Here is a 27,316-nt window from a genome sequence, read left to right on the forward strand (position 1 = left end):
CGCTAATCACTATACTGTCCTACCAGCAGTTTTTAACCTTTGACAGAAGGTTTTGAGAGACAAAAAAGTAATCAATGCGCGACTGAGATTTCTGGGAGTCTGAATGTCACGATCCTGCCGCTCCAGCCGGGGCTGTGCGGGTGCCCGCGTGCTTGCGCTAATTGGGAGGCACACACCTGTGCCTCATGCGGGCTGATTATACCGAGTGTATATATAGGACCACGATGACGACTGGTGCTCAGCCAGATCGTTGAGGTTCATGTCCCGTTCCAGCACTCTCGTATCCCTGATCGTCAACCCGTGTGTAGCGACCTTCGCCTGTTCTCCGACCGACCCCGTAAGCCTGACTCCTTTGACACTTCTGCCTGCCTTGATCGATCTCCCATGTACAGACTCCTGCCTGCCCGCTCACCTACTCTCTTCGCCCGACGTCCCAACTACCGCTGCTGCACCTGACTGACTGCCCGATCCCCGACCTTCTAATAATAAACGTTTTTCCCTGAACTACCTTGCATCTGACGAATCCTGCATTTGGATCCTACCTTCGTTCCGATGGGTCATGACACTGAATAACATGAAAATTCCATTTTAGAAGGATTAAAATATCTCCAAATTTCAACTAAATTTAAATCAACACTATATTGTTTTAAAATCTTCCTTGTTTTCACTTTACTTGGATCTAAACCTGTAGTACGACCCAACACAGGATTTAGTGTGCAATTAAAGTCACCGCCAATTATAACTGACCCATGTAAAGCAGAAATTGTGAGAAAAAGGTCTTCAAAAAATTTAGGATTGTCATTTGTACCATACACACATACCAAATTTAATGCGAGAGAGAAAATAGTAACCTGGACTATCACATACCGCTCTGCTGGATACTGAATTGTATTAGTGATTTGTAATGGTATAGTTTTGTGAATAAGAATTAAAACACCCTGTGCATAATTATTGTATGATGCAAATAGTACATTTCCAGGCCACCTATTTCGAACCTTTTTGGTTAAAATGACTCTCCTGAAGGAGTACTATTTTAGCGTTCAATAATTTAATTCTAATAATAACCTGTTTCAATTAAGATTTTTAAGACCCCTGACATTCCAACTTGTAATCTTTAAATCAACAATTTTATGACTTACTTTCCATAAGCATACAAAATACAATATTATCAAAACAGTGACTTGGATTAACATAATGTCTGTCCAATTTAAACTAAACAACACAACATGAACCTATATAAACAAAAATCCAAAAAACATCCTCATCCCTTACTCTAAACAAGACAGATATGGGGACTAAGACCAATCCACCTTAAGGAGGAGTGGTAAAACTATTCAAGCAAACGAAAACGGAAAGAAACATAAATGGTGGCATCCACCCAACCCGCCAATAAAATAAATAAATAATACGATAGCAAATCTAGCATACCTGAAACTTAATACTCTTTTTCCCCCTCCACAAAAAATAAATAAATGAATAAAACCCTCCTGCACGCACGGCGTGAGAGTCGGCTGGGGAAAAGGGGTAGTTTAACCCTTTATAAGGAGTCGGTCAGGACATTTCTCCCGATTAAGTCCTGCGGATAAGCGGAATCTGACAATGGCCAACAGCAGCTTTTTTTTATAAATGTTATTCAGAATAAAAATAATTCTCCATTAAATATAGGATTGACACAGCACCACCTTTGTTTCACTTTTAAGTTGTTCCAATTTAGGAAGCCAGAACATACCTCGAGTGGCCTGTGTCATTTTTCTGTTGCCCCCCTCCCCTTTCCTGAAAATAAAAATAAAAAAATAAGATGCTAAACTCCTGAGAAGGTCAGCAAATTAGTTGGAGAGAGTGAGTTTGTTTTGCTTTCCATTGCGTCACGTCACTGAATCATGTCCAGTTTTGCACGCTTCATTTCTCCTATACCGTGCAAGCACCACATTCATTTACTTTCTGGGACAGTAAGACATCGTTAAAGCAACAAAGGTGATATTTCCCACCCTTATTAAGACCACAATAAAACATGTTTGAATGCCTTACCATACTTTTAAGCTCCAGAGTATTGACCACTGTCCCAAAACGCTGAACCAGTTGCTTAACTTCACAGGAACCAGTGGGGGTATCAGGAACATTATTGATCACCAATAGTCTGTTCCAGCTAACTGGAGTTGAACTCTCCTGAATGACGCAAGTATGATTACTCAATAACAATACATTTTTAAACAACCAATCAAGCAAGAGCAATGAAAAAAAAAAAAGATGTTAAATAATGCCATTATGGCCATGTTATACCATTAAAAGCAGTATATAATTAAAATTACACAGAATATGGGGTTTAAAAAATAAAATCCCTGACAGAAACTAGGATTTTTGTCTCGAGTATGAAAAGTATAAATGCTGTACTGTTGATTCAACATTCTGATACACACACAGCGCCTCCAGAAGTCTCCGAGTGATGAAGTGCGACTATACAGTAATATAATAGTTTTATAATTTATATTATACATTTATAATACTGTAGATATTAGAGTGATATGGTTTTAGAATTAAAGATTGAACTAAATACCTCTTTTTGTCTAAAATATAGAAAGTAAAAATACTATTTACATATGGTTCATTCTTTGAGCTCTGCCACCATTAGCCAGTCCAGTGAGAACAGAATCTGAAGCGCTTAAGTCGGCCGGGACCAGAAACGGATGCGCTCTGTGCTATCTTAATGTTTCAATTGATACACGCAGCTGTTGCGGCGGTGAAGATTTGGTCAATTTTTAAAATATTGACATTGGGGACCATTGTCCAAACGCACTCGCATTAAAAGCAAACATATGAAATCAATCTGGAAACACGTTATTTTAATAAAATAACCAACAAGTACAAGAATAAATTAATATGGCTCAACTTCTTTTCCTTTCAGCTTGTCCCATTGGGGGTTGCCACAGTCATCTTTTTGCATGTTATCCTGTCTCCTGCATCTCCTCCTCTCTCACACCCAGTGCACTCATGTCGTCCCACACATCATCCATCAACCTTCTCTTTGGTCTTCCTCTCCCTCTTTTGCCTGGTAGCTCCATCCTCAGCACCCTTCTAACGATATACTCACTCTATTGCCTCTGGACATGTCCAAACCATCGAAGTCTGCCCTCCTGAACCTTGTGTCCAAAACATCCAAGTTTGGCTGTCCCTCTAATGACCTCATTTTAATCCTATCCAACCTGTTCAGTCCTAGCAAGAACTTCAACATCATTTCTGCCAGCTACAGTTCTGCCTTCTGTTGTCTTTTCTGTGCCACCATCTCTAATCTGTACATTGTGGCCGGCCTCACCACTGTTTTATAAACCTTGCCCTTCATCCTAGCAGAGACTCATCTGTTACATAACACACCAGACACATTTGTTCCAGCCTTGTTGGACCCGTTTTTTCACTTCCTTAGCACATTCACCATTGGACTGACTATGTATTGTCGACCCCAAGTATTTGAAGTCGTCCACCCTCGCTATCTCTTCTCCCTGGAGCCTCACTCTTCCCCCTCCACCCCTTTCATTCACGCACATATATTCTGTTTTACTTCAGCTAATCTTCATTCCTCTCCTTTCCAGTACATATTTCCATCTTTTTTAATTGTTCCTCCACCTGCTCCCCGCTTTTTCTGCGTATCACAATATCATCTGTGAACATCATGGTCCAAGGGCACTCCTGTCTAACCTCATCTGTCAGCCGATCCATTCCCACATCAAACAGGAAGGGGCACAGAGCTGATCCCTGATGCAGTCCCACCTTCACCACAACTGTCAGATCACAGTTATTGATGTGGTGGAAGCTGAGGAAGGAAGAATGTTGTGCGGCCTTTCGGAAAGAGGTAAGATAAGACTCTCAATGGACAGGAGGAGCTCCCAGAAGACTGGACTACTGCAGCCAAGGTGATAAGAGAGACAGGCAGGAGAGTACTTGGTGTGTTTTCTGGTAGTAAAGGGGAGAAGAAGACTTGGTGTTGGAGCCCCAAAATATAGGAAGTCATACAAGGAAAGAGATTAGCGAAAAAGTGGGACACGGAGAGGACTGAGAGAGGCCTAAGTAATACATTGAGATGCATCGTAGGGCAAAGTTAGAGGTGGCGAAGGCTAAACAAGAGGCGTATGACGACATGACATGTACACCAGGTTGGACACAAAAGTAGGAGGAAAGGATCTCTACACGTTGGCCAGACAGAGGGAAAGATGAGAAGGATGTGCAGCAGGTTAAGTTGGTAAAGGATAGAGATGGAAATGTGTTGAATGGTGGCAGTCGTGTGCGAAATAGAAAGAATACTTTGAGAAGTTGATGAATGAAGAAAATGAAAGAAGGAAGAGTAGAAAAGGCAAGTGTGAAGGACCAGGAAATAGCAATGATTAGTAAAGGGGAAGTTAGAAAGGGACTCAGGGATCGTCCCAGGGGGCAATTCCGCAAAAATTTGATTGATGCGATAAATTATCGCAGTGACATCTCGCATTTAATAGAGGTTAAAATAATCTGCCAAGACAGATTGCCCGAGCTACGGGAAAGTTGATAATAGCCGCCATGTTTAATTGTCCAAGCACGATGAAATCCCGCCCCAGAAGTGATTTCATACTCAATGTGGCAAACCCACAGATGGATCTACTTTTGGGAGTGAGGTACGTCGTGATTCATGAATGCGATCTGCTCCTGAGTTCTCGTAGTGCTGTTGCATATAATCCAACAAAATGCCACCTAAAAAACGAGATCCGCAGCCGGATGACAAAGGCATTAAACATTTCAGAATCCACATCTTATAAATAGACACTGTGCTGCCCACTGTGTTACACTGTGCCCTGGATTGTTGACCCTAAATATTTGAAGTCCTCCACCCTCGCTATCTCTTCCCCCTCCACCTTTGTCATTCACGCACATAAATTCTGTTTTACTCGGGCTAATCTTCATTCCTCTCCTTTCCAGTGCATGTCTCCATCTTTCTAATTGTTCCTCTGCATGCTCCCAGCTTTCACTGCATATCACAATATCATCTGCGAACAGCATGGTCCAAGGGGATTCCAGTCTAACCTCAGTCAGCCTATCCATGACCACTGCAAACAGGAAGGGGCTCAGAGCTGATCCCTGATGCAGTCCCACCTCCATCTTAAATTCCTCTGTCACAACTAAGGCACACCTCACCATTGTTCTGCTGCCATCATACATGTCCTGTACTATTTTAACATACTTCTCTGCCACTCCAGACGCCTGCATACAGTACCACAGTTTCTGTTGAATAAGTTGGTCAAAAACTCCACTGCAATCTCTCCAAATTGCTTCCATCCCTCTACCGGTATGTCATCAGGACCAACGGCCTTTCCATTTTTCATCTTTTGTAGTGTCTTTCTGACTTCCCCCTTAGTAATCATTGCCACTTCCTGGTCCTTCACACTTGCCTCTTCAACTCTTCCTTCTCTCATTTTCTTCATTCATCAACTTCTCAAAGTATTCTTTCCATCTATTTAGCACACTACTGGCACCAGTCAACACATTTCCATCTCTATCCTTAACCACCCTTACCTGCTGCACATCCGTCCCATCTCTATCCCTCTGTCTGGCCAACCTGTAGAGATCCTTTTCTCCTTCTTTCGTGTCCAACCTGGTGTAAATGTCTTCATATGCATCTTGTTTAGCCTTTGCCACCTCTACCTTTGTCCTACGTCGCATCTCAATGTACTCCTTTCGGCTCTCCTCAGTCCTCTCAGTTTCCCACTTCTTCTTTGCTAATCTCTTTCCTTCTATGACTCCCTGTATTTTGGGGTTCCACCACCAAGTCTCCTTCTCCCCTTTCCTACCAGTCTTCTGGGAGATTCTGCTGTCCATCGATAGCCTGTCTAACCTCTTTCCGAAAGGCCGCACATCATTCTTCCTTTCTCAGCTTCCACCATATGGTTTTCTGCTCTACCTTTGTCTTCTTAATCTTCCTACCCACCATCACAGTCATCCTACACACCACCATCCTATGCTGTCAAGCTACACTCTCGCCTACCACTACTTTACAGTCAGTAATCTCCTTCAGATCACCTCGTCTGCACAAAATATAATCCACGTGCGTGCTTCCACCTCCGCTCTTGTAGGTCACTATATGTTCCTCCCTCTTCTGGAAATAAGTGTTCACTCGAGCCATCTCCATCCTTTTTGCAAAGTCCACCATCATCTGTCCCTCAAAGTTCCTTTCCTGGATGCCGTACTTACCCATCACTTCTTCATCGCCCCCGTTTCCTTTACCAATATGTCCATTACAATCTGCACCAATCACAACTCTCTCACTGTCTGGGATGCTCAGAACTACTTCATTTAGTTCCTTCCAGAATTTCTCTTTCAACTCTAGGTCACATGCTACCTGTGGGGCATAGCCTCTCACCACATTATACATAACACCCTCAATTTCAAATTTAAGTCTCATCACTCGATCAGATACTCTTTTCACCTCCAAGACATTCTTAGCAAGCTCTTCCTTTAAAATAACCCCTACTCCATTTCTCTTCCCATCTACTCTGTGGTAGAATAATTTAAACCCTGCTCCTAAACTTCTAGCCTTACTACCTTTCCACCTACTCTCTCTGTAATAAAAAGTGTAAATGAGAAATAAGTCTTTAAAAATCCCATTTGTATTGAACATGGTGAGATTTTCTCTAACTGATAAACTGCTCAAGGATTATCCAGGATGAAAAATGCAAAGCCAGTTGGTCCTGATGACATACCTGTGGAGGTATGGAAGCAATTTGGAGAGGTTGCTTTGGAGTTTTTTACCAACTTATTTAACAGAATACTAGCGGGCGAGAAGCTGGAAGAAAAGTTTGCTAGTTCCCATTTTTAAGAACAAAGGCGATGTTCAGAGCTGTGGGAACTAGAGGAATAAAGTTGATGAGCCACGCATTTAAGTTGTGGGAAAGAGTAGTGGAGGCTAGACTCACGACAGAAGTATCTGCAAGCAACAGTATGGTTTCATGCCTAGAAAGAGTACCACAGATGCATTATTTACCTTGAGAATGCTAGTGGAATAGTACAGAGAAGGTCAGAAGGAGCTACATTGTATCTTTGTAGACCTAGACAAAGCCTATAAAAGAATACCAAAAGAGGAACTGTGGTGCTGCATGCGTAAGTCTGGTGTGGCGGAGAAATGTTAGAATAGTGCTGGACATGTATGAGGACAGCAGAACAGTGGTGAGGTGTGCCGTAGGTGTGACAGAAGAATTTAAGGTGGAGGTGGGACAGCATCAGGGATCAGCTCTGTGCCCCTTCCTGTTTGCTGTGGAAACGGATAGGCTGACAGATGAGGTTAGACTGGAATCCCCTTGGACCATGATGTTCGCAGATATTGTGATATGCAGTGAAAGCAGGGAGCATCCAGAGGAACAATTAGAAAGATAGAGGCATGCACTGGAAAGGAGAGGAATGAAGATTAGCTGAAGTAAAACAGAATATATGTGCGTGAATGAGAAAGGTGGAGGGGGAAGAGTGAGGCTCCAGGGAGAAGAGATAGCGAGGGTGGACGACTTCAAATACTTAGGATCAACAATCCAGAGCAATGGTGAGTGTGGTCAGGAAGTGAAGAAATGGGTCCAACCAGGTTAGAACAGCTAGCAGAAGGTATCTGGTGTGTTGTGACAGAAAAGTCTCTGCTTGGATGAAAGGCAAAGTTTATAAAACAGTGGTGAGGATGGTCATGATGTACGGATGAGAGATGGTGGCACTGAAGAGACAACAGGAAGCTGAACTGGAGGTGGCAGAAATGATCTTGAAGTTCTCTCTAGAAGTGAGCAGGTTGGATAGGATTCGAAATGAGCTTATTAGAGGGACAGCCAAAGTTTGATGTTTTGGACACAAGGTTCGAGAGAAAATGATGACATGCAGTGGCGAACACTAAAGGAACAAGACAAAAGGAGAAGAAAATCCTTAATGACCCTTACCTGCTGCACATCCTTCCCATCTCTATCACTGTTTGGCCAACCTGTAGAGATCCTTTTCTCCTTCTTTCGTGTCCAACCCGGTGTACATGTTGTCATGTGCCTCTTGTTCAGCCTTCGCCGCCTCTACATTTGCCCTACGTTGCATCTCAATGTATTCCTTTCGCCTCTCCTCAGCCCTCTCTGTGTCCCACTTCTTCCTTGCTCATCTTCATCCTTGTATGACTTCATGTATTTTGTGGTTACACCACCAAGTGTCCTTCTCCCCTTTCCTACCAGAAGACACCCCAAGTACTCTCTTGCCTGTCTCTCTGATCACCTTGGCTGTAGTAGTCCAGTCTTCTGGGAGCTCCTCCTGTCCCATCTCTTTGCAAAAGGTCTGACAACATCCTTCTTTTCTCAGCTTCCACCACATGGTTCTCCGCTCTACCTTTGTCTTCCTAATCTTCTACCCACAACCAGTCATCCTGCACAACACCATCCTATTCAGTCGAGCTACCCTATCCCCTACCACTACTTTACAGTCAGTAACCTCCTTCAGATTACATCTGCACAAAACATAATCCACCTGTGTGCTTCCACCTCCACTTCTGTAGCTCACTATATTTTCCAACCTACCCATCACTTCTTAATCGCCTGTTTCCTTCACCAACATGTCCAATAAAATCTGCACCCATCACAACTCACTCTCTGTCCGGGATGCTCAGAACTACTTCATCTAGTTCTTTCCAGAATTTGCCACATGTCGCATTATACATAACACCCTGAATTTCAAATTTCAGCCTCGTCACTCAATCCGATACAATTTTTAACTCCAAGATATTCTTCGTCAGCTCTTCCCATCTACTCCATGTTTTATTAATGCAATTTATGTATTTGTTTTACGTATTTAATTTATGTAATTTATAAGGCTGTACTAAATAGTATAATACTGTGTAAAGCTGCCGGTTGAGTTAGGCAGACAATTGTACTTAACCTTTGGTCGAGTCCACCAACACGCCTTCCCATTCGAAGCGGACTGAGTTCTCGGAGTTAGACTCTCCTACAGTGCCTTGTGAAAGGGTTATAACTTTTCAACCTTTCACCACATTTCAGGCTTCAAAGAAAAAGTTTAATTTTTTTTTTATTTTTTATCAAGAATCACCAAGTGGGACACAATCATGAAGTGGAATGAAATTTATTGGATATTTTATACTTTAACAAATAAAAACCTGAAAAGTGGGGCCAGCAATATTATTTGGCCCCTTTACTTTCAGTGCAGCAAACTCACTCCAGAGGTTCAGTGAGGATCTCTGAAGGATCCAATGTTGACTGATGGTGATAAATAGAATCCACTTGTGTGTAATCAAGTCTCCATATAAATGCACCTGCTCTGTGCAGGCATGTGATTTAACTGAATGAAAAAAGGACTGAAAAATAGCTGGGGGTTTGGGGGCTGGAAGCATTATCAAAGGATGATCAATTTTAACATGCAAGTTTTATAAATTGTATTATGAATGACATATATGTAGTACATCTACAAATAAATGCTATTCTGTTTTCAAAATCTATACAATATGACATATGGTACGTTCATTATTTAGGTGCATACCTTCACCCCAAAAAAATACAAATTCAAATAAAAATTCAACTAAGTAAACTACTAGAAGTGAAACTAAATTGAATTCAGGTTTGCATCATGGCATGCAAGCATTCTTTTATTGCGTGTATATTGTATCCACTCAAAAACATTTTATTTTCCTGTTTTTGTAAATGATTGAAAAGTATGAATTTGACAAAGATTTGACATGTTTCGTTGTCAGTAAATAATATTGACACTTTTACACGTTATCGCTTCTGAACTCCCACCTCGTAATTGCCTACCCTGTCTGCAACTGGGGTTGGTTGTTTCGGTGGATCTTGTCTCTTAATACCAGTTGTAGTGGAGGTAAACAAGGGATGGCCTTGTTGGACTTGGGCCAGCTATGGAAAAATGAATTTTCCTTGCTTCCAGTTGTTTGACATGTTTTTGTTTGTTCTTCAGCAGGGACAAGGATGATGGTTAAAATTGATGGGACGATGAATGGAGCCAAATACAGGACCATTCTGGAAGAAAACCTGTTGGAGTCTGCAAAAGACCTGAGACTTGGACGGAGATTTATCTTCCAACAGGACAATGATCCAAAAGATAAAGCCAAATCTACAATGGAATGGTTCACAAATAAACGTATCCAGGTGTTAGAATGGCTAAGTCAAAGTCCAGACCTGAATCCAATCGAGAATCTGTGGGTCGAGTTGAAGAGTACTGTTCACAAACACTGTCCATCCAACATCAGTGAGCTTCAGCTTTTTTTTCCCCAAGGAAGAATGGGCAAGAATTTCAGTCTCTCGGTGTGCAAAACTGATAGAGACATACCACACGCGCTAAAAAGTATTAATGCCATGGGGTCGAATAATATTGCACGCCCCAATTTCCAGGTTTTTATTTGTCAAAAAAAGTAAAAAATATCCAATAAATTTCATTCCACTTCACAATTGTGTCCCACTTTTTGATTTTGGGCAAAAACATTTATTTCATATCTTTATGTTTGAAGCCTGAAATGTGGCGAAAGGTCAAGTTCAAGGGAGCTGAATACTTTCACAAGGCACTGTATCTCTGGGGGTAAGGTCACCGAGGTGGTGAAAAAGCTCTTCCTAAAGCATGGAAAGGGGAAAAGTTTTCTACTTCAAGATAACGCGGTACCACGGGAGAAAATGACCATTCGGATTTAGATATATGGACAGACGAGGCTAATGTTAGAATTTAGATCAAGTCAAAGTAAATCACAATCTCATATATATTAAAGTTAGATACTGAAACATTATCTGTGTTATATCCCAGAATATCTTTAGCAATGCATGTTGAAAGCCGAATGATGCTCCCAAACAATTTTAAGGATAATGTTATGTTGCTTCCTATATTTAAAATACAGAATTAGCTTTTTGTACACTGTATTGTCTGTGCTTTCATCCTCGATTAGGCTTTGCCAAGGTGGAATTTTAACATCATACACCATCTCATCCGGTACTTTCTACTTTGGCTTCAGACAGGACCTTTTTTACTCAAAGAGAAAATGTCTAGTTTCGCCACTTTTTCTTCTATAATTCACATACCCCAATATTCATTAAAGCAATAGTACATTTTTTTTCCTCTGTTCTACATTGCCCAGACTGTGTGGGTGGACGGTGTTTGTAATGAGTGTACCCCTTTAAGAGCCGAAGTAAGGTAAACTAGCGACCATGTGCTTCCGTGTTGCGCTGGATTCGTTTTCATGTGCGCTGAGAACTTGCAACAAATTCTAGGCGTGTGATTTTTCGTGTTCAACTGTGCAGATTTGCGAGTGCAATGGCGCGATGGCACCAGTCAAAAAAAGAGACTGATCACAGATATCTAATCAGAATGTCCTATCCTACCTGTCATAGACCCAACATTCAAAGTCCCCACACACTCTGAAGAATCCGCTGTTGCCCTCGACATCTTCGACCCACAGGACGTGAATTTCCATCGACGCCCTACAGTTGAATGGTGCTCGGGCGGACGTTGTTAACACGGACCACGACCAATCCAGGATGTGATTGTGTGATAGTAAGTAAGTTTCTTTCGGCTTGTCCCTTTTGGGGTCGCCACAGCGTGCCATCTCAGGTGAACGCACATATATGTTTGGCACAATTTCTACGCCGGATGCCCATCCTGACACAACCCTTCTCAGGGACTGGAGGCCCCAGTGGGATACGAACCCACAACCCCTGGTTTACCAAACCAGTGCTCTAACCACTGAGCTAAGGGGCCTCTAAGGATGTGATTCTTTAGTGAATACTCATATTTGTTTGGCAAAGTTATATGACTGACGCAACCTTCTGCATTTATCTGGGCTTGGGACCAGCCTCGAGATTGGACTGGCTTGTGCGTTGAAATGCAGCTTCTTTGATAAACTATGGCTCTTTGTATGCTTCCATGTCTTTAATGTAAAGTGTGTGAGACAGGCTATGGGGCTAATATGGATTTTTGTTTTCATGACACACACCCAAAGAAGATTTATAACTTGATTCCCAGATCTACCACGTTTGCACAGTACCACTGGCTTATCCATGTAATCGTGGCAATCTAAAAGGGGATGTAAAGTCTTCAAAGCACCTTTTGCTTATATTCGACAATATTTTTATGCTGAATTCGAATCTGAAATCCATTATGAAGCAAACATTTGTATTTTTCTTTTATCAGCAAAAGTTGATTGCAGATTGCTGAATTCGCCAGAAATACTTGCATTTCAGATGGATCTGTAAGCAGAAAAAGCTGACATTGCCACAAACACTGCCTGTGTAGGAACATCATTGGTGATGTGCACATACACGGTGTCACAGTGAAACTAAAATTATCACACTACAGGCAACAGAATAGCATAACTAGCAAATAATAAAACATAAAAGAATGCCTCACGAAATAATTTACACAAAACATGCATTTTAAACACTATTTACTTCCTCCCACCATCCTTTGCAGTACTCTTAGTGGACACAGGTAATGTAGGCATGTCATTGCATAGGGGAGAGTTTCGCTGCTGACACCCCCGCAAATGACAGGAAACACTGAACATTGACTTGTTTGCAAACCCAAAAGCCTTGATAAAGATAATTAAACTGACAATTAAAATTGATCCAATCGCATACGAATGAGATATGGTGATGATCAATCTCTCCACAACACGCTGATAGGACAAAATGAGTTTCCAAAGGTCATTTTCTGATTCATTAACCCATCAAATTGTTGCAATCTTGATTTGTCCAAAGACAGCGATTAAGATTTTGACAAAATAGGAGAGAGAAGTACTTACCAATGGGTCAAGCGACTGCATCAGTAGATTGTATAGTGCCACCTATGCAAAACGTTCAATTAGTTCAGAAGCAGCATTCATTTATTTATAATTATAATTTATTTTTTGCTCCTATCGGAACACAGAGTGCACAGCACTTTGCCGGGAATGTCCACTTTTTGTATGTGTTCGGTGATATCGTTTTCGGTCCCATCTGCACGGTTACACTTTTTTCAAGCCATGCCTGTCTGAAACAGTTTTTGATTCCAGCATCCTTGTCAATTGCCCTCGCTCGATCTTCATCCTTTTTTTCCTAACACTTTCGCCATCGTAAAACTTTGAACACACCGTCGCTCAGTTAGCGCTATCTAAGTCCCACGCGCCATTACTTGGCTAACTAACAAGTTACACTGCGATTTCTCAAAACTAAGAACACATGTACATGGCAATGGTGAAACTCCATTAACCACTAACACGATTGGATCGTTATACTGTATAACACTGTTGTCCAATCGAGTAATCTGCCGCAAACAAGTTTTAATGTTTATGTCGTAAAATGCAAATATTTACACTACCGAGCATGTTTGAACGGCATTTGATAGTCGTCCTTGTGCTAGCACGAAGCTGAACTTGCAGCTCGCAGCCCACCACCAAGAGGCAGGCGCACGATACCCTACCCCCTGAAATTTTCTCAACGGATTTGTGCTTATCTCGAGAATGGTCATTTTGGTCTGAAAAATTCGGAAATCCGCCGATCAGTGGAAAATTCTCATCCCTGCATCATACAAACATAAAAATATACCATTACTTGAAGTCTATACCAAGACTTTGAGTCTTACTCTTCACAGAACTCTGAAAACACTGTACATCCCATTAGTTTGTATGTCTTCATCACTGGCATTATGGATCTTTTGTCCACAGTTTAGAATAGTTCAAAACACCCTTTGCTGGTGTTGCTTTTTTGGGTTCTGTGTTAATAGTTAGCCAGTTTGGCTGTTATTTTTTTGGCTGTATATTTGATGGAGGCTGTTTGTTTCAAACACACAATGTGAAATTGTATTTGGAGTAAGACAAGATTTCCCAAAAATGACAGAATGTAAAGGCTGGATGAAATTTTCACTCAACATGCCAACATTGCCCCACCAACCCACCACACACACACACACACACACACACACACACCTAGGTAAAATACTGTTAAGAACACAGACAACCAACATAAAATACAAACTCTGCACCAAAGACACCAAATATTAGCAACAGTTGTTTAATGTACTCAGTGAATAAATGTGATTCTGCAAATGTAAGGAATAGGAAAAAGAAAAGAAAAAGAAAAAAGAATAAAAAGCCTTACTGGTGTGTTAGTGCCAATATGCTGCTCGATCGCAATCATCTTCAGTTCACAATCTTTGATCTTTGCCGGAATGGAGGTGTGAACTTTGACCACCTCTTCAGCAGTCTTCATGTCTTGCACAGACACCAGAGCCTGACATGAAAGGACATTTTATTTGACAAAACAACAAATGTACTGTATTATTTGTAGAGGAAGTCCTACCTTTCCAACTGATGTAGCGAAGATAATGTCAGTGGAATTTCCAAAAGGCTGGATGAGCTTGTTAACATCACTCTCTGACCAGTAACCATCAGGTGGTCCTGTGATCAACACCAAGCCCTGATACAGATGACAAATGAAATGAATAGGATTAGTACGTAAACAAATTGTTTTAGTCATGAGAAAATCTATCAGACATTTTGTCCCTGTGAGTCCGCACAGATAACCAAAAGGGAAAAATGGGATGGAAACATTACAGTCACTTCAATGATGATACCAAAATAAACTTGATTTAGACAGAATAGATGAGACTGAGGCAATTGAGGACATTGATGACAGAGAATAGCTAGACAAAGACAGACAGATAAATGTATAAATTTAAAAAAGGACATGGCATCCAGAAAGTATTCAGAGAACTTCCTATTTTCCAGATGGATGGATGCTTATATCTTAATTGCAAAATTGATTAAATTTAAAGTATTTTTCAAAAATCCACACAGTAAACATCTTAAATTTGGAAGAGATGGTTGCAAAATACATTAAGTCATCCATATTTATGTAGAAAATGTCAAACTCAAGAGTGAACATTCAATCAATTGTATGAGTGCATTACCTTTGTAGAAGTGCTCATGTCAACCTTACTCACTTCAGTCGGAAGGTCTAAAAGAGCAAAATGAACACAATTAAAAATTTTAAAAGTACTGGAAACTGATGAATTTGGTTGATCCACAAGTATTTACCCCCCCCCCCCAAAAAAAAGAACATTTCACCTCATAAGCCTTCTCCAACTACATTGTACAACTAAACTGCTACATTGAGAGAGTAACTTGGTCAAAATAGTGGAACAAGGCATTGGCGAACAAAATGATTTGCATTTAAGATCTGGCCTTTATGAATAATTTTTGCATCGTATCGCTGGGAAAGCAAGCGATGTTTGTCTCTGATATGCTTCCTCTGAGTCCTGAATTATTAGGTTAACTGAAAATCTTGGTCTTGGGCATAAATAGTTGACTGATAAATTATGAATCTTGCATGACAGTATCCAATACTGTAAGAAAATCGATAACCTTTATTAGTTCCATAAAAACGACATTTGCCAATAAACATTTTAGGCATTGCAGAGTAATATATTTTCCCCCTCTTAAGTGACCATGCACAGTGAGAGAAATTCCTTCAAGTAATTAAAGGAGAACCTATATTTCATTTTCATTAGCTGTGGTTTACATTGTCAATGCTGATGTATTATTATACAGTAAAATTTGCTTTCAAGTTGGATTAAAATTTAAGCGCCAAAATATCAACGAGTCTTAGTTTAAATTTCATTAAACGATAATTACTCCTTCTATCCATCCCGTTCCTGTTATCCTGTATCCAGTCCAATGATCAGCCTGTTGCTCTCCTGTTTCATTCGTTCCTCATTCATGAACAAGACCCCAAGCGACGAACTCCTCCAAAACATGTAGATTGGTTGGCTTAACGTTCAAGCACCCTCGTGGACACTGCTGAGGGTGAAGAGCTGGTCTATTGTGCCATAGCCAGGTTGAATACCACTCTGCTCTTCCTGAATCTGAGATTCAACTTCAACTGACAAGACTCTCCAAAACCAAGGCTGCTGATGAGTCTGATCCCCCTGTCGTTTGAACTACACACTTTTTAAAAAAGGGAGACAACCACTATCCCCAACGCCCATGTGATTTTCCAGAGGCATGTCAACGAGGACCGAGCAACACCAAACAGAACCTTTATGTAGTCCAGGCGGAGCTCCTTCCATGCCGGATGTTTGGCCTCACAAAACACCATACATAACAGTGTTCAGCATGGCCAGCCAATACCAAACAAATGCCATTCATATCCACCAGGCCTACTCCTCCTTGACGGCATCCCTTACTGTTGGTGCCGACCAATTGTTTTGGGGATTGCGGCCAGCGTGGGCAGACACCGCCTTCTTTATAGCCACAGCTCCAGTCATCTATTTCAGTAACTTGAGAATTTTGAAGTTATGGACAAATCTCCATTTGACAATGATTTGTGTTAAAATGGAAACGTGTTTTGTTAAACTCACAAATTTCATTTTTTTTATCTCTCAATATTAGAAGTGCGCATGTGCAGCAAAGGTAATTAAAAACAGTTGGTTGATATTTGTCCTTCACGCCTGGACCTTTAATCAGGAGCACACAGGCATCAGTATGGAGTTTATTGCCAACTCTGACCACCATATTTGTCATGTATCTGCATATTTTAGCATGAACATGAACCACACTGTGTCACTGTCAATATGAATGAATACTAACTGCATGTTGGAAATAATTTCCAAGTTGCGGATGTTCAACAATGTTAACGCCTTGAGGTGTATATGCTTTGGACTGTAACCAATTAAAAAAAAAAAAAGCTGGTACTTTATGTACTCGACAACTGTCAATAGTAATGTGGTGTACTGAATGTGTTGCTGTAATGAACTAGTAATTGGAATAACTGGAAGGAAGTATTGGATGACTGTTTTCAATCTTGTGAGCAACACGTTTCCTTCAATACCAGTGACAACTGGCACAGCGCCGTGATGCGCATGAGCCAGTAACACTGAGCATTCTGGGAAATGTCATTTTGCTTCAGCTCTCTTTCGGTAAAAACAAAAAACTGAAAGGTACCAAAAGTTAACATCTTTGTACTTTTAGCGCTCAATAATACTGATACCCAGCCATCCATTTTCCATACTGCTTATCTTCACTAAGGTCGTCGGGGTGCTGAAGGTGATTCCAGGTGACTGGCCAAGAAGCATGATACACCATGGACTCGTGCCAATAACAGGGCAAATGTAAGCAAACAACTATTCATACGTTTATCGATGGGAAATTGTGAGTCTTCAATCAATCTATCATGTTTTTGGGCTGTGCGATGAAACCGGAAAACACAGAGAAAACACACAGAGGCACAGGGAGAACATGCAAAATCCACACTGGTAAATCTATATTTGAACCTGGGTCATCAGAACTGTGAGGCAGGTGTGCTAACAAGTCTATACTGCTCTGTCCAAAATGTATACGTATACTATAAGTAATATATAAAACTAAAATTTATTTATAAAGATGAAATTTGTTTATGTCTATTTTAAGCTTTACAGTGGGGGCAAAAAAGTTATACACTAATTGTTCTCCAATATAAAATGATAGACACCTGTAATTTTCATCATAGGTATACCTCACCTTGAGAGGTAAAATCCAGGTAGAATCCAGAAAATCAGGTCTGATTTTTAAAGAAATTAGCAAATTATGGTGGAAAAGTATTTGGTCAACAACAAAAATTAATCTCAAAACTTTGTTATAAAGCAGCCCTATGGGGGGCACAAGCCAATGCAAACTGTAGGTCGGTCCCAAGCACCGATAAATGCAGAGGGTCGCGTCAGGAAGGGAATACGTCTAAAAACGTTGCCAAATAAAAACGAGCTTTTGTCTAAAGAATCCAGGTTGTGGCTCGGGTGAAGAACATCGTACCTGGCACCGTTAACCTGCAGGGCACCAGGGAAAATTAAGGTACTGTGGGTCGAAGACTAACGAAAGGTGGAAGGCAAGTTCTTCGGCAGAAACAGTAGACCAAATCACAAAGCATGCAGCTGAGTGTGGAGTCTTTGACTGTCGGGAAAAGGTCAGAGGTTTGTTGACAATGATTAGGATAAAGGTTGATATATTGTGCATCTAAGAGCATGTGGAAAGGTGTTAAGGCTATAAATTTAGGGGCAAGGTTTAAATGATTTTACCATGGTGCAGATGGGGAGAGCTTAAATAACGTGAACCGCAAACAGGTAATGGCACGCTGGAGAATATCAATGTGGGGCATTGATGCACTCGACCTGCTTTAAATGCTCGAAGACTCTGCATCTTTACACAACTGTGACTCTAATAAGGACTAGTTTCTTAATAATTGAATGTCTATTGTTCTTTGTTCTTGTTTGTTCTTCTTAGTACGCAACATGAATGTTGTACCAGGGTGGCACCGACTGCTGGAGACAAATTGTGTGTTGATATATATGTGGCCATTAAATAAAATTCTAATTGTAATGGCTTGGATGTGTGTCCTCTCCTTGAGCCGTCACCTGATCATGGTGGAGAGGTATATGTGTCCCAATGATCCTCTGAGCTAAATTGTCTGGGGGTTCATGCCCCTGGGAGGGTCATCCATGTCAAAAAGGTCCTAGGTGAGGGATCAGACAAAGTATGATTCCAAAACCCCTATGACGAGTACAAATATTAGATCTCTGTTTCCCTTGCCCAGACGCGGGTCACAGGGGCCCCCCCTCTGTATTTTCAGGCCTGGAGATGGGGCTCTAAGAAGAGCTCCGCTTAGAACCTGAGAGGTGTTCTGTTACTGGACTTCTGTGCTAATTACGGATTGTCCATAACGAACACCATGTTCAAGCATCAGGGTGTCCAAATGTGCACTCGGCACCAAGACACCATAGGTCGCAGTTTGATGATCGACTTTGTGGTTGTATCATTGGACTTGCGACTGCATGTCTTGGAAACTTGGGCAAAGAAAGGGGAGGAGCGTTCAACTTATAACACCGGGAGGTGAGTTGGCTCCGATTTTGGGGAAAGATGCCTGTCCGACGTGGCAGGCCCAAATGAATTGCGTGGGTCTCCTGGGAACGGCTGGCAAATTCTCCTGTCAGAATGAATTTCAACAGCCACTTCTGAAAGGGGGAGGTAGGGGCGATGAGTGGCCGATGATTCGCGCCTCCATTGGTGAGGCGGAGCTGTGGCTGTAAGGTGGTTGGTGCCTGTCCTGGCGGCAACCCCCAACACGTTAGTGGACAACAACAGCGGGGGATGCTCTAAAGCTGACTCCTCCAGTCATATCTGAAATTTTCGGCCTGCAGCTACAGTGGTCACAGAGGCAAAAACCCCGGCTTGGGAGGAGTTCTGTGAGGCCATGGAGAACAACTTCAAGACGGCTTTGAGGAAATTCTTATCCACTGTCCGGCGTCTAAGGAGGGGGAACGTCAACACTGTGTATAGTGGGAATGGAGGCACTGCTGACCTCAACTTGGGATGTTGTGAGTCGGTGGGGAGAATATTTCAAAGACCTAAATTCCACCACATGCCTTCCCATAAGGAAGTTCAGTAAGGGTTCTCTGAGGAGGGCTCTTCTATCTCTAGGGTTGATGTCACAGAGGTTGTTAAAAAGCTCCTTGCTGGCAGGGCCGCAGGGATGTATGACATTTGCCCGGAGTTCCAAAAGGCTCTGGATATTGCGGGGCTGTGCTAGTTGACACGCCTCTGCAACATTGTGTACATCGGGGACAGAGCCTCTGGATTGGCAGACTGGGATGGTGGTCCATCTTTTCATTTTAAGAAGGGCGTCCAGAGGGTGTCTTCCAACTATAGGGGGATGACACTCCTCAGCCTCCCTGGTAAGGTCTATTTAAGGGTGCTGGAGAGGAGGGTCCGTCATGTCATTGAATCTCAAATTCAGGAGGAGCAATGTCGTTTTTGTACTGGCAGTGGAACACAATGGACCAGCTCTCCACCCTCGGCAGAATCCAGGAAGGTACAAGGGAGTTCGCCCAACCAGCGTTTGTGTTTTGTGGACTTGGAGAAGGCGTTCTCAGAGAGTCCTGTGGGGGTTCTTTGGGAGTATGGGGTACCAAACCCTCTGATACACGCTGTTCAGTCCCTGTACGACCGGTGTCATAGAGTTTGGTCTTCATTGCTGGCAATAAGACAGACTCATTTCCAGTGAGAGTTGGACTCCACCAAGGCTGCCCTTTGTCAACGATTTTGTTCCTAAATTTTATGGACAGAATCTCTAGGTGCAGCAGAGGCTTAGAGTGTCCTGTTTAGTGGCATCAGCATAGCATGTCTGCTCTTCGCAGATGATGTAATTCTGTTGGCTTCATCAAGCTGTGATCTCTAACTCTCACTTCACAGCCGGAAAAGGGTGGCGTGCCCTCTCCGGGTCGGGAATGAGATCTTGCCCTAAATGAAGGAATTAAAGTACCTTGGGGTGTTGTTCACAAGTGAGTGAAAAATGAAGCAGGAAATCCACAGGTGGTTCGGTGCAGCGTTTGCAGTGATACAGACTTTGTATCAGTCTGTTATGGTAAAGAGAGAGATAAGTTGGAAGGCAAAGCTCTCAATTTACCAGTCGACCTACGTTCCTACCCTGACCAATAGGCATGAGCTGTGAGTCGTGATCAAAAGAACAAGATTCCGGATACAAGTGGCTGAAATTAGTTTCCTCTGCAGAGTGTCTGGGCTCTCCTGTACCGATAGGCTGAGAAGCTTGGTCATTTGGGAGGGGCTCAGTGTCGAGTCGCTGCTCCTCTCCATTCAGAGGAGCCACATGAGGTGGCTAGGGCATTTGATGCAAATGCCTCCCGGACGCCTCCCTGGTGAGGTGTTCCAGGCATGACTCACTGGAAAGCAAGCCCGAGGACGGCTCTTGGCTGGCCTGGGAACGCATTCGGATCTCTTCGAAAGAGTTGGAAGATGTGGCTGGGGAAAGGGAAGTCTGGGTATTACTGCTGAAGCTACTTCCCTTGCGACCCGACCCAGAGAAGTGGTAGAAAATTGGATGGACGGATAGATGGATGTCTTTGATATGAAAAGATCTAATTGAGTGATGAGACTCAAAATTGAAACTGAGGGTATTATATGTATAATGTTATTAGCAGCTGTGTGATGTGACCTAGGGTGAAAAAGAAATTCTGGAAGGAGCAAGATTAAGCAGTTCTGAGGATCGCAGACACAGTGTGTTGTGACTGCTCCAGATTATAATTTACATGCTGGTGAAGGAAAATGAGGTGATAAAGAAGTTATGGTTCAGTATGGCATACAGGAAAGGAACTTTGAGGGACAAATTTTCGGAGGTAAATGATATTGTGAAGACAATCTGAAGGTTATTGAGATAGTAAGTGAAGTAAGAATAATTTTATTGTGTTGTTTTTCCATAATTAAAAGATGTTTCGCAATAGCTTCGTATATGTTTCGCAATAGCTTTGTATAACCTAAAAGACGATCGCAATAGCTTTGAATAACCAGCAATGTCATAAAAAGATGTTTTTGTGTTATATGATGTCGTGCAACGCCATTTGTTGGTAACAAAGAATAGTGTGGCGTCAGGCGGGATGAATTGGCCACTCACCCCTCCTTCCGCACACGCTTAGAGTATAAAAGGAGAACTTTAGATACTCTCGGTAGAGTCTGCTGCGGGTTGCGTACGGATGCCCAGCCGGTATTGAAGCTGCTCTCTACCTGGAGTGTTGGCTCTCCCTCCTATTGGCGCACGGTAAGAGCTGGATATTCTTCTAAGAGCTGATTGGATATTACTTAGCTTCATACCACGTGATTTGTGCTTGTGCTTGTGTTACCATTTCTGTGTGGGACCAATAAAGTGCCAATTGTTGGTAGCCAGAAGTGTGTCTTGTCTTCATTTCTGAGTGCCTATCTCCGACGAACCTATTAAAATTTGATACCGAACTCCTGAGCGAGGTATCAGAAATGTTTTAAAACAGTAAGGTATGCGAGAGTGTAGCTAGACAGCATTAGATGGTGGTGTGTAGCATGACTGGAGGTGTGGAGGAAGATTAAAAGCGTAGAAAACCACGTGGTGGAAGGTGTGAAAGGAAGGGTGTTGTGTGGCCTTTTGAAAAAAATGTGAGACAGGGTCTCTAGACACATGGAGCTCCAGGAAGACTGGAGAACTACAGCCAAGGTATATCATCTAGGAGGAAAGGGGAGGAGACTGATGGAACCTCAAAGTACAGGAACTCATACAAGGAAAGAGGTTAGTGAAGAAAGAGTGGGACAGAGAGGACTGAGGAGATGAGAAAGGAATACACTGAGATGCGACGAAGGACATATGTAGAGGTGGTAAAGAGGCCTTTGCGGATACGCCAGGCTGGACACTAAAGAAGGTGAAAAGGATCTCTATGGGTCGGCCAGACAGACAGAGCGATGGGAAGGATGTACAGCAGGTTAGGGTAATAGAGATGAAAATGCGTTGACATGCTGAAATTTAAAGGAGTGGGAGTATAAAAGTGTTGCAGACGAGGAACTGGCAAAGTTAAAGGTCTACTGAAATGTAAGGCATCATTTTTTAGTATTAAAAAAAAAAAAAAAAAAAAAAAAAAAGCCAGCTGGAATGGACCCATCCGTTTTTTCACCATATGTCATGATCTATGGATTTTTGCATCTCCCGCCATTAAAAATCCTCTTGAGGCATTTGTGTTGGAGAAGAACCAGGAAGTGACCTTTTGCAGTAGCGAGGTCGGGTGTTTATCTTGGTGTGTACCAATTGTACCAGCGAAAAATTATCCTTTTTTTTTTTTTTTTTTTTCCCATTGTGTTACCCTAAATGCAGGCTTGTTGTATCGCTGGATTTTGCTCTTCCTCTTTCCTGATATAACTTCTAGTACTTTGGGGTTTCACAACAAAGTCTCCTTTTCCCCTTTGCTACCAGACGAGACACCAAGTACTCTCCTGCCTCTTTGATCACCTTGGCTGTCAAAATCCAGTCTTCCGGGAGCTCCTCCTTTCCACAGAGAGCCTATCTCACCTCTTTCATTAGGCCGCACAACATTCTTCCTTGAACATCTTCCACCACATGATTTTCAGTTATACATTTATCTTTCTGAAAGGGTATGGAAGGTCCTCAATTTCACCTTTTTGCTCATTTTATAATTTTTTTATGCAGAATTCAAATCTGAAATCGGTTTTGAAGGAAACTTTTATTTTTTGATTATCTGCAAAAAAATGATCGCACATTACTGGATTCGCCGGAAAAAGATGGAAATGAAACTGAAAAACCCAAGAAGGAACATGACGTCAGACCTGGTGACAACATGGCAAGCATTGGAATACATTGTAAGAAAGACGATGAATTTTCCGATTTTTCGAGCGATGAACACTATTCTGAATGCTCCCATGAAGACAGTGAAGAATACGAGCTCTATAAAAGGTGTCAAAGGTTATGTCCTCCTCTGAGCTTGTTGCACCTTGTCCAGGTTTAGCGGTTGATCCAAGTTCCCATTTGTTCCCCTTAGCAACACTGATCTGTCCAGGTGTCGGAACTGGATGTACGGGAGGCACTGATCCAGGTTTTCTTTTTTGCTTTTCTTTTAAAACCAGCAAAAGAGTCCATGGTGAAATGTTCACTGCATATGACAGACTGCTGACTGGGTTTGGTAAAATTTGCCCTCTGTTTGCACAAGCCTTACCTACTGTCTTCTGAGTTTGAATCTTTAAGAAAATATTGTAAACTGAGACCAGAATAATTTGAATTACTACAAAACTGAAACACATACTTCGTCACCATTGTTACAGATTGACTCTATCTTAAAATCCCTGAGGAATTCTCAAATCAAATATTTTTCGTCGGCGTCAACAAGCAATGGTGCGAGCGATCATCCAAGTCCACAAACACAAGTCGTCTAGGTGTGACGTAGGAGGTTAAAAAAACTCCGGAAGAGGCGTTCTGGCATGTCTGCCAAAATAGATGAAAGTTCAAGTATTTTTAATTATAAATATATTTTGGGTAAAAACATCAAACAAGAACTGTATTTTATGGTACATTTGAACATATATTTCATCTCGACAAGAACACTGACATTCCATACACTTTAATTACATACCTTGTTTCCAAACAGTGACTAACAAAAAAGTCATTGCTTTTATTCATCCTCCTCCTGTTCACTGAACCCAATAAAGTACCGGGGTAACAACCTCAGAATGTTTCACATTTCAGTTTCTCTGTTGCTCTCTGTCATTTTCATGTTACTGTTGAATGTGTGCTGTTCTTCTGACGTAGCAGTCCAGCCTTTTAATCCCTACGTGATAGTAGATTCTTTCACGCTGCTTAAAGTAAGTTTCTCTCGGCTTGTCCCTTTCGGGGTCGCCACAGCGTGTCATCTCAGATGAACGCACATATATGTTTGGCACAATTTTTACGCCGGATGCCCTTCCTGACGCAACCCTTCTCAGGGAGTGGAGGCCCCAGTGGGATACGAACCCACAACCCCTGGTTTACCAAACCAGTGCTCTAACCACTGCTTGATGTGCTTAAAATCCACTGGAAGAACTTCACATATGGCCACTTTTTGTTGAAGAGTTTTGAATTTCAAAATTTTGTGTTTGAGGGTGTCAATGCAGCGTCCTGCTGCAAGGACACCAACAACTAGCACCATCTTCTCAATTGAGGAAGGTTCTTCTACGGCCAATTGAGGACAATTCTTCTTCTACAGCCAATTGAGAACGATTCTTCTTCCTCTACGGGCAAATGAGGTAGATTGTTCTTCCTCTAAGGGCAGTTGAGGTAAGTTCTTCCTCCTCTCCAGGCAATTGAGGTAGTTTCGCCCTGCTATACGCGAAATTCAGGTAGTGTCTTCTTCTAGGCCTGGTGAAAGTAAATTCTCCTTCTCCACATTGGAAGCCTGTGCGGATGGCCAAAGCCATGTGCATTGTCGGGAACAGCCATGTTTGACCTATTTTGCCTGAACAAGTTTTAAAAACTCATAGCCACTTGCGTAAAAATATTTTAACAGCATTAGAAAACAGGCAGCAGAGTTCACGGTGCAAAAAAAAATAATAAATAAATAAATAATAAAAAAAAAATTTAAAAAATAGAGTAGCTGCTTGCCATCCGGAAAATATGGTATGTAACATTTCATAGTAACTGAAATGATGCATTAGGTAACTTAAATGTTTATTTCTGAAAAGGTAGTGGTTTTGGAGACAGCATTGACATTGATAGGCTGGTGTGCTTGAACATAGTGTTAACATGCTTTCTTTGCAATGATTACAGTGTACAAAGTCATTGTGCAAGACTCAAACACAACTGTTACACAACAACAAAACCGATCTGATTTCTTACCAGGGCCTTTAGTTTCAGCACCCTTGTCTGGACTTGCGGTATGTTTTCTGTGAATCAAAAATATAAATTCAGAGAAGACAGCCAATTTCAAATTGGAAACGTGAAATGTGGGCTTTAAAAAACAAACCTGTTACTGTAGCCAGAATACTGCCCTGGCTCTGGTTCCTAAAACGTAAAAAGGGTGTGTATGAGTGAGTTGAGTACAATCCATCTTTTCCAGATGTAAGACAACTAAATATTTTTCTAAAATTCACTTAACATTTAAGGGAGAGGTGGGAAAAGGGGATTAAAAATAACTTCGGGTAGCAAGGGTGTTAGATGAATTACAACATTGATCAATGGGTTGAAATCTCTGACTTCCAAAAAAGATGGAAGCACAACATATGCTGTGATGAGTCTATGATGCACAGAGTTCATTTTTAATTCAATTTAATTCAAATTAGTGGTATATCTTCAAGTTGGTACCTTGGCAATTGAACCTGTAATTAGCTGCTCTCCAATGGTGAGGTCTGTTTGGTTTGCCAAAGCCTGTGCATCTTCAGCCTTAACCATGCAGACAGATGCCTGCGATGAAGAAAACAATGACGTAATTAATTTGAAGAAACAGAAATAATGATATTTTGTTATGGAGTTTCTCGCAATGTCCGATTATCATTGAAGGTACCAGTTTGAAGGCTCAAAACTAATTGGTGGGCAGACGCACTGGACACACTTTGTGCAGCAACAAGGGCTGGGCAATATGGCCTTATTATTTTCTTACCCCACCCCCCCCAAAAAAAAAAAAAAAAATCTATTGTATTGTTTGTCCAAGGGGGAAAAGGGGTCATTTAAATGTGCCATTAAATGTTACAACTGAGGTGGCCACACTTTCTTGCCTTGTGAGCTATTTTGAAATAACTAACTCAGTATGATTTAATCGGCATCACATATATACTGTGCAAAAACATTTGGTTTTTTTTTTTCCATTCACTGTCTGAAGTCAGACAAAAACTCTTGTTTCAGGTGAGTCAGGATCATCCAAATTGTTAAATTTTGTTTAATGTCAATATAATGAATTACTTGGAGAAGTCTTTTTTTCAAGTCAAAAGTCTGCATACAGAAAATGTCTTAACCTATTCGTGGGCCACATCGCATTTTTGGGACATGATTTTCACACATTATATCCTTCAGTATATCAAAATATTTAAATGTTTTAATCTGAAGCCATAATTTGGTATCAGGAGAGGATAACTCATCGGTAAAAGTTAGCACGGAGTTATTTCCCTTTCCTTCCTGACCCAACATGGCTCTCTCAAATACACGTGGAGCGTTTTCCAAGAGAAGAAAGGGACAAAGGTCAGTATGCAACCAAGTTGGTCTAATCCATTAGTATTATTAATGCGTAAGTGTCATTCTAGAATAAGAATTAATTAATAAAAATAACTAGTACCACTTCACAGAACTGATAACATACCCATCCCAGTTTTAGGACGCTGCCCGCGAGAGGGTACTTTTTTGCCCTTTGTTTTATACGTTAAACGAAAAAAAGTGTTATTTCCTTGATTGTGGCTTGTTAGGAGACTTTTATCTCAATAAGGCAAAAAATTGCCACCCTGCCCATGAATGTGTTAAAAGAACATGGGGAAGCAGAGAGGATAAGGTCATGGTTTTTGAAGCACCTGATATCTGACAATGTAAGTTAATGGACCTTTCTGACCTGTCAATCACTTGTACAACAATAGCCAATCAGATAGCCGCATTGTCTTAGCCCGTGGGTTGACAAGCCATGTTGTCCTGCAAGGAATACTGGTTGTCAGTAGCATGCATGAATTATCAGTGCTTTATTCATTGCAAGAGAACCACTTTTACTTTGTTAGGGTATCACTATCCAGCTGAAATAAATGTGTAATGTTTTATAGCGAAGAGTCAGGTTAGTGATACGTAAATGCGCGATGTCATGAAAGAGAAATGTATATTTGCCTATTTGTATCACATCAGACTTAAGACAGAGCACTGGGTTCAATTACGAGCCAAGTCAAATGAATACACCCAGTTATTTGCATAATGTACAGATGGCATAGAGAATGGGCTAAAAAAATTTGTTTACCCCAGTGCAAGCTAGGTGACGAAGAGTTAAATCAGAATGTTGTTGAGTAGAGTTTATTCACAAA

General features: G+C 41.5%; 1 protein-coding gene across 2 annotated transcripts in view; it reads right to left on the reverse strand.

The window, feature by feature from the left end:
* Positions 1-27,316, reverse strand: part of LOC133506297 (zinc finger protein 638-like) — a 105,734-nt gene that overhangs the window by 36,016 nt on the left and 42,402 nt on the right. Inside the window, exons 7-14 of one of the 2 annotated variants that reach the window (XM_061830297.1) lie at positions 25,632-25,730; positions 25,294-25,331; positions 25,167-25,213; positions 14,917-14,963; positions 14,307-14,423; positions 14,106-14,237; positions 12,773-12,814; positions 2,029-2,166 (exon numbers count right to left, since the gene is read on the reverse strand). In XM_061830297.1, the coding sequence (XP_061686281.1) occupies positions 2,029-2,166; positions 12,773-12,814; positions 14,106-14,237; positions 14,307-14,423; positions 14,917-14,963; positions 25,167-25,213; positions 25,294-25,331; positions 25,632-25,730 (660 nt within the window). The remainder of the gene's footprint in view (positions 1-2,028; positions 2,167-12,772; positions 12,815-14,105; positions 14,238-14,306; positions 14,424-14,916; positions 14,964-25,166; positions 25,214-25,293; positions 25,332-25,631; positions 25,731-27,316) is intronic. The other variant, XM_061830298.1, reaches the window with a different exon arrangement.

This window comes from Syngnathoides biaculeatus, chromosome 9 (genome assembly GCF_019802595.1).
Source record: "Syngnathoides biaculeatus isolate LvHL_M chromosome 9, ASM1980259v1, whole genome shotgun sequence".
Lineage (NCBI taxonomy): Eukaryota > Metazoa > Chordata > Actinopteri > Syngnathiformes > Syngnathidae > Syngnathoides > Syngnathoides biaculeatus.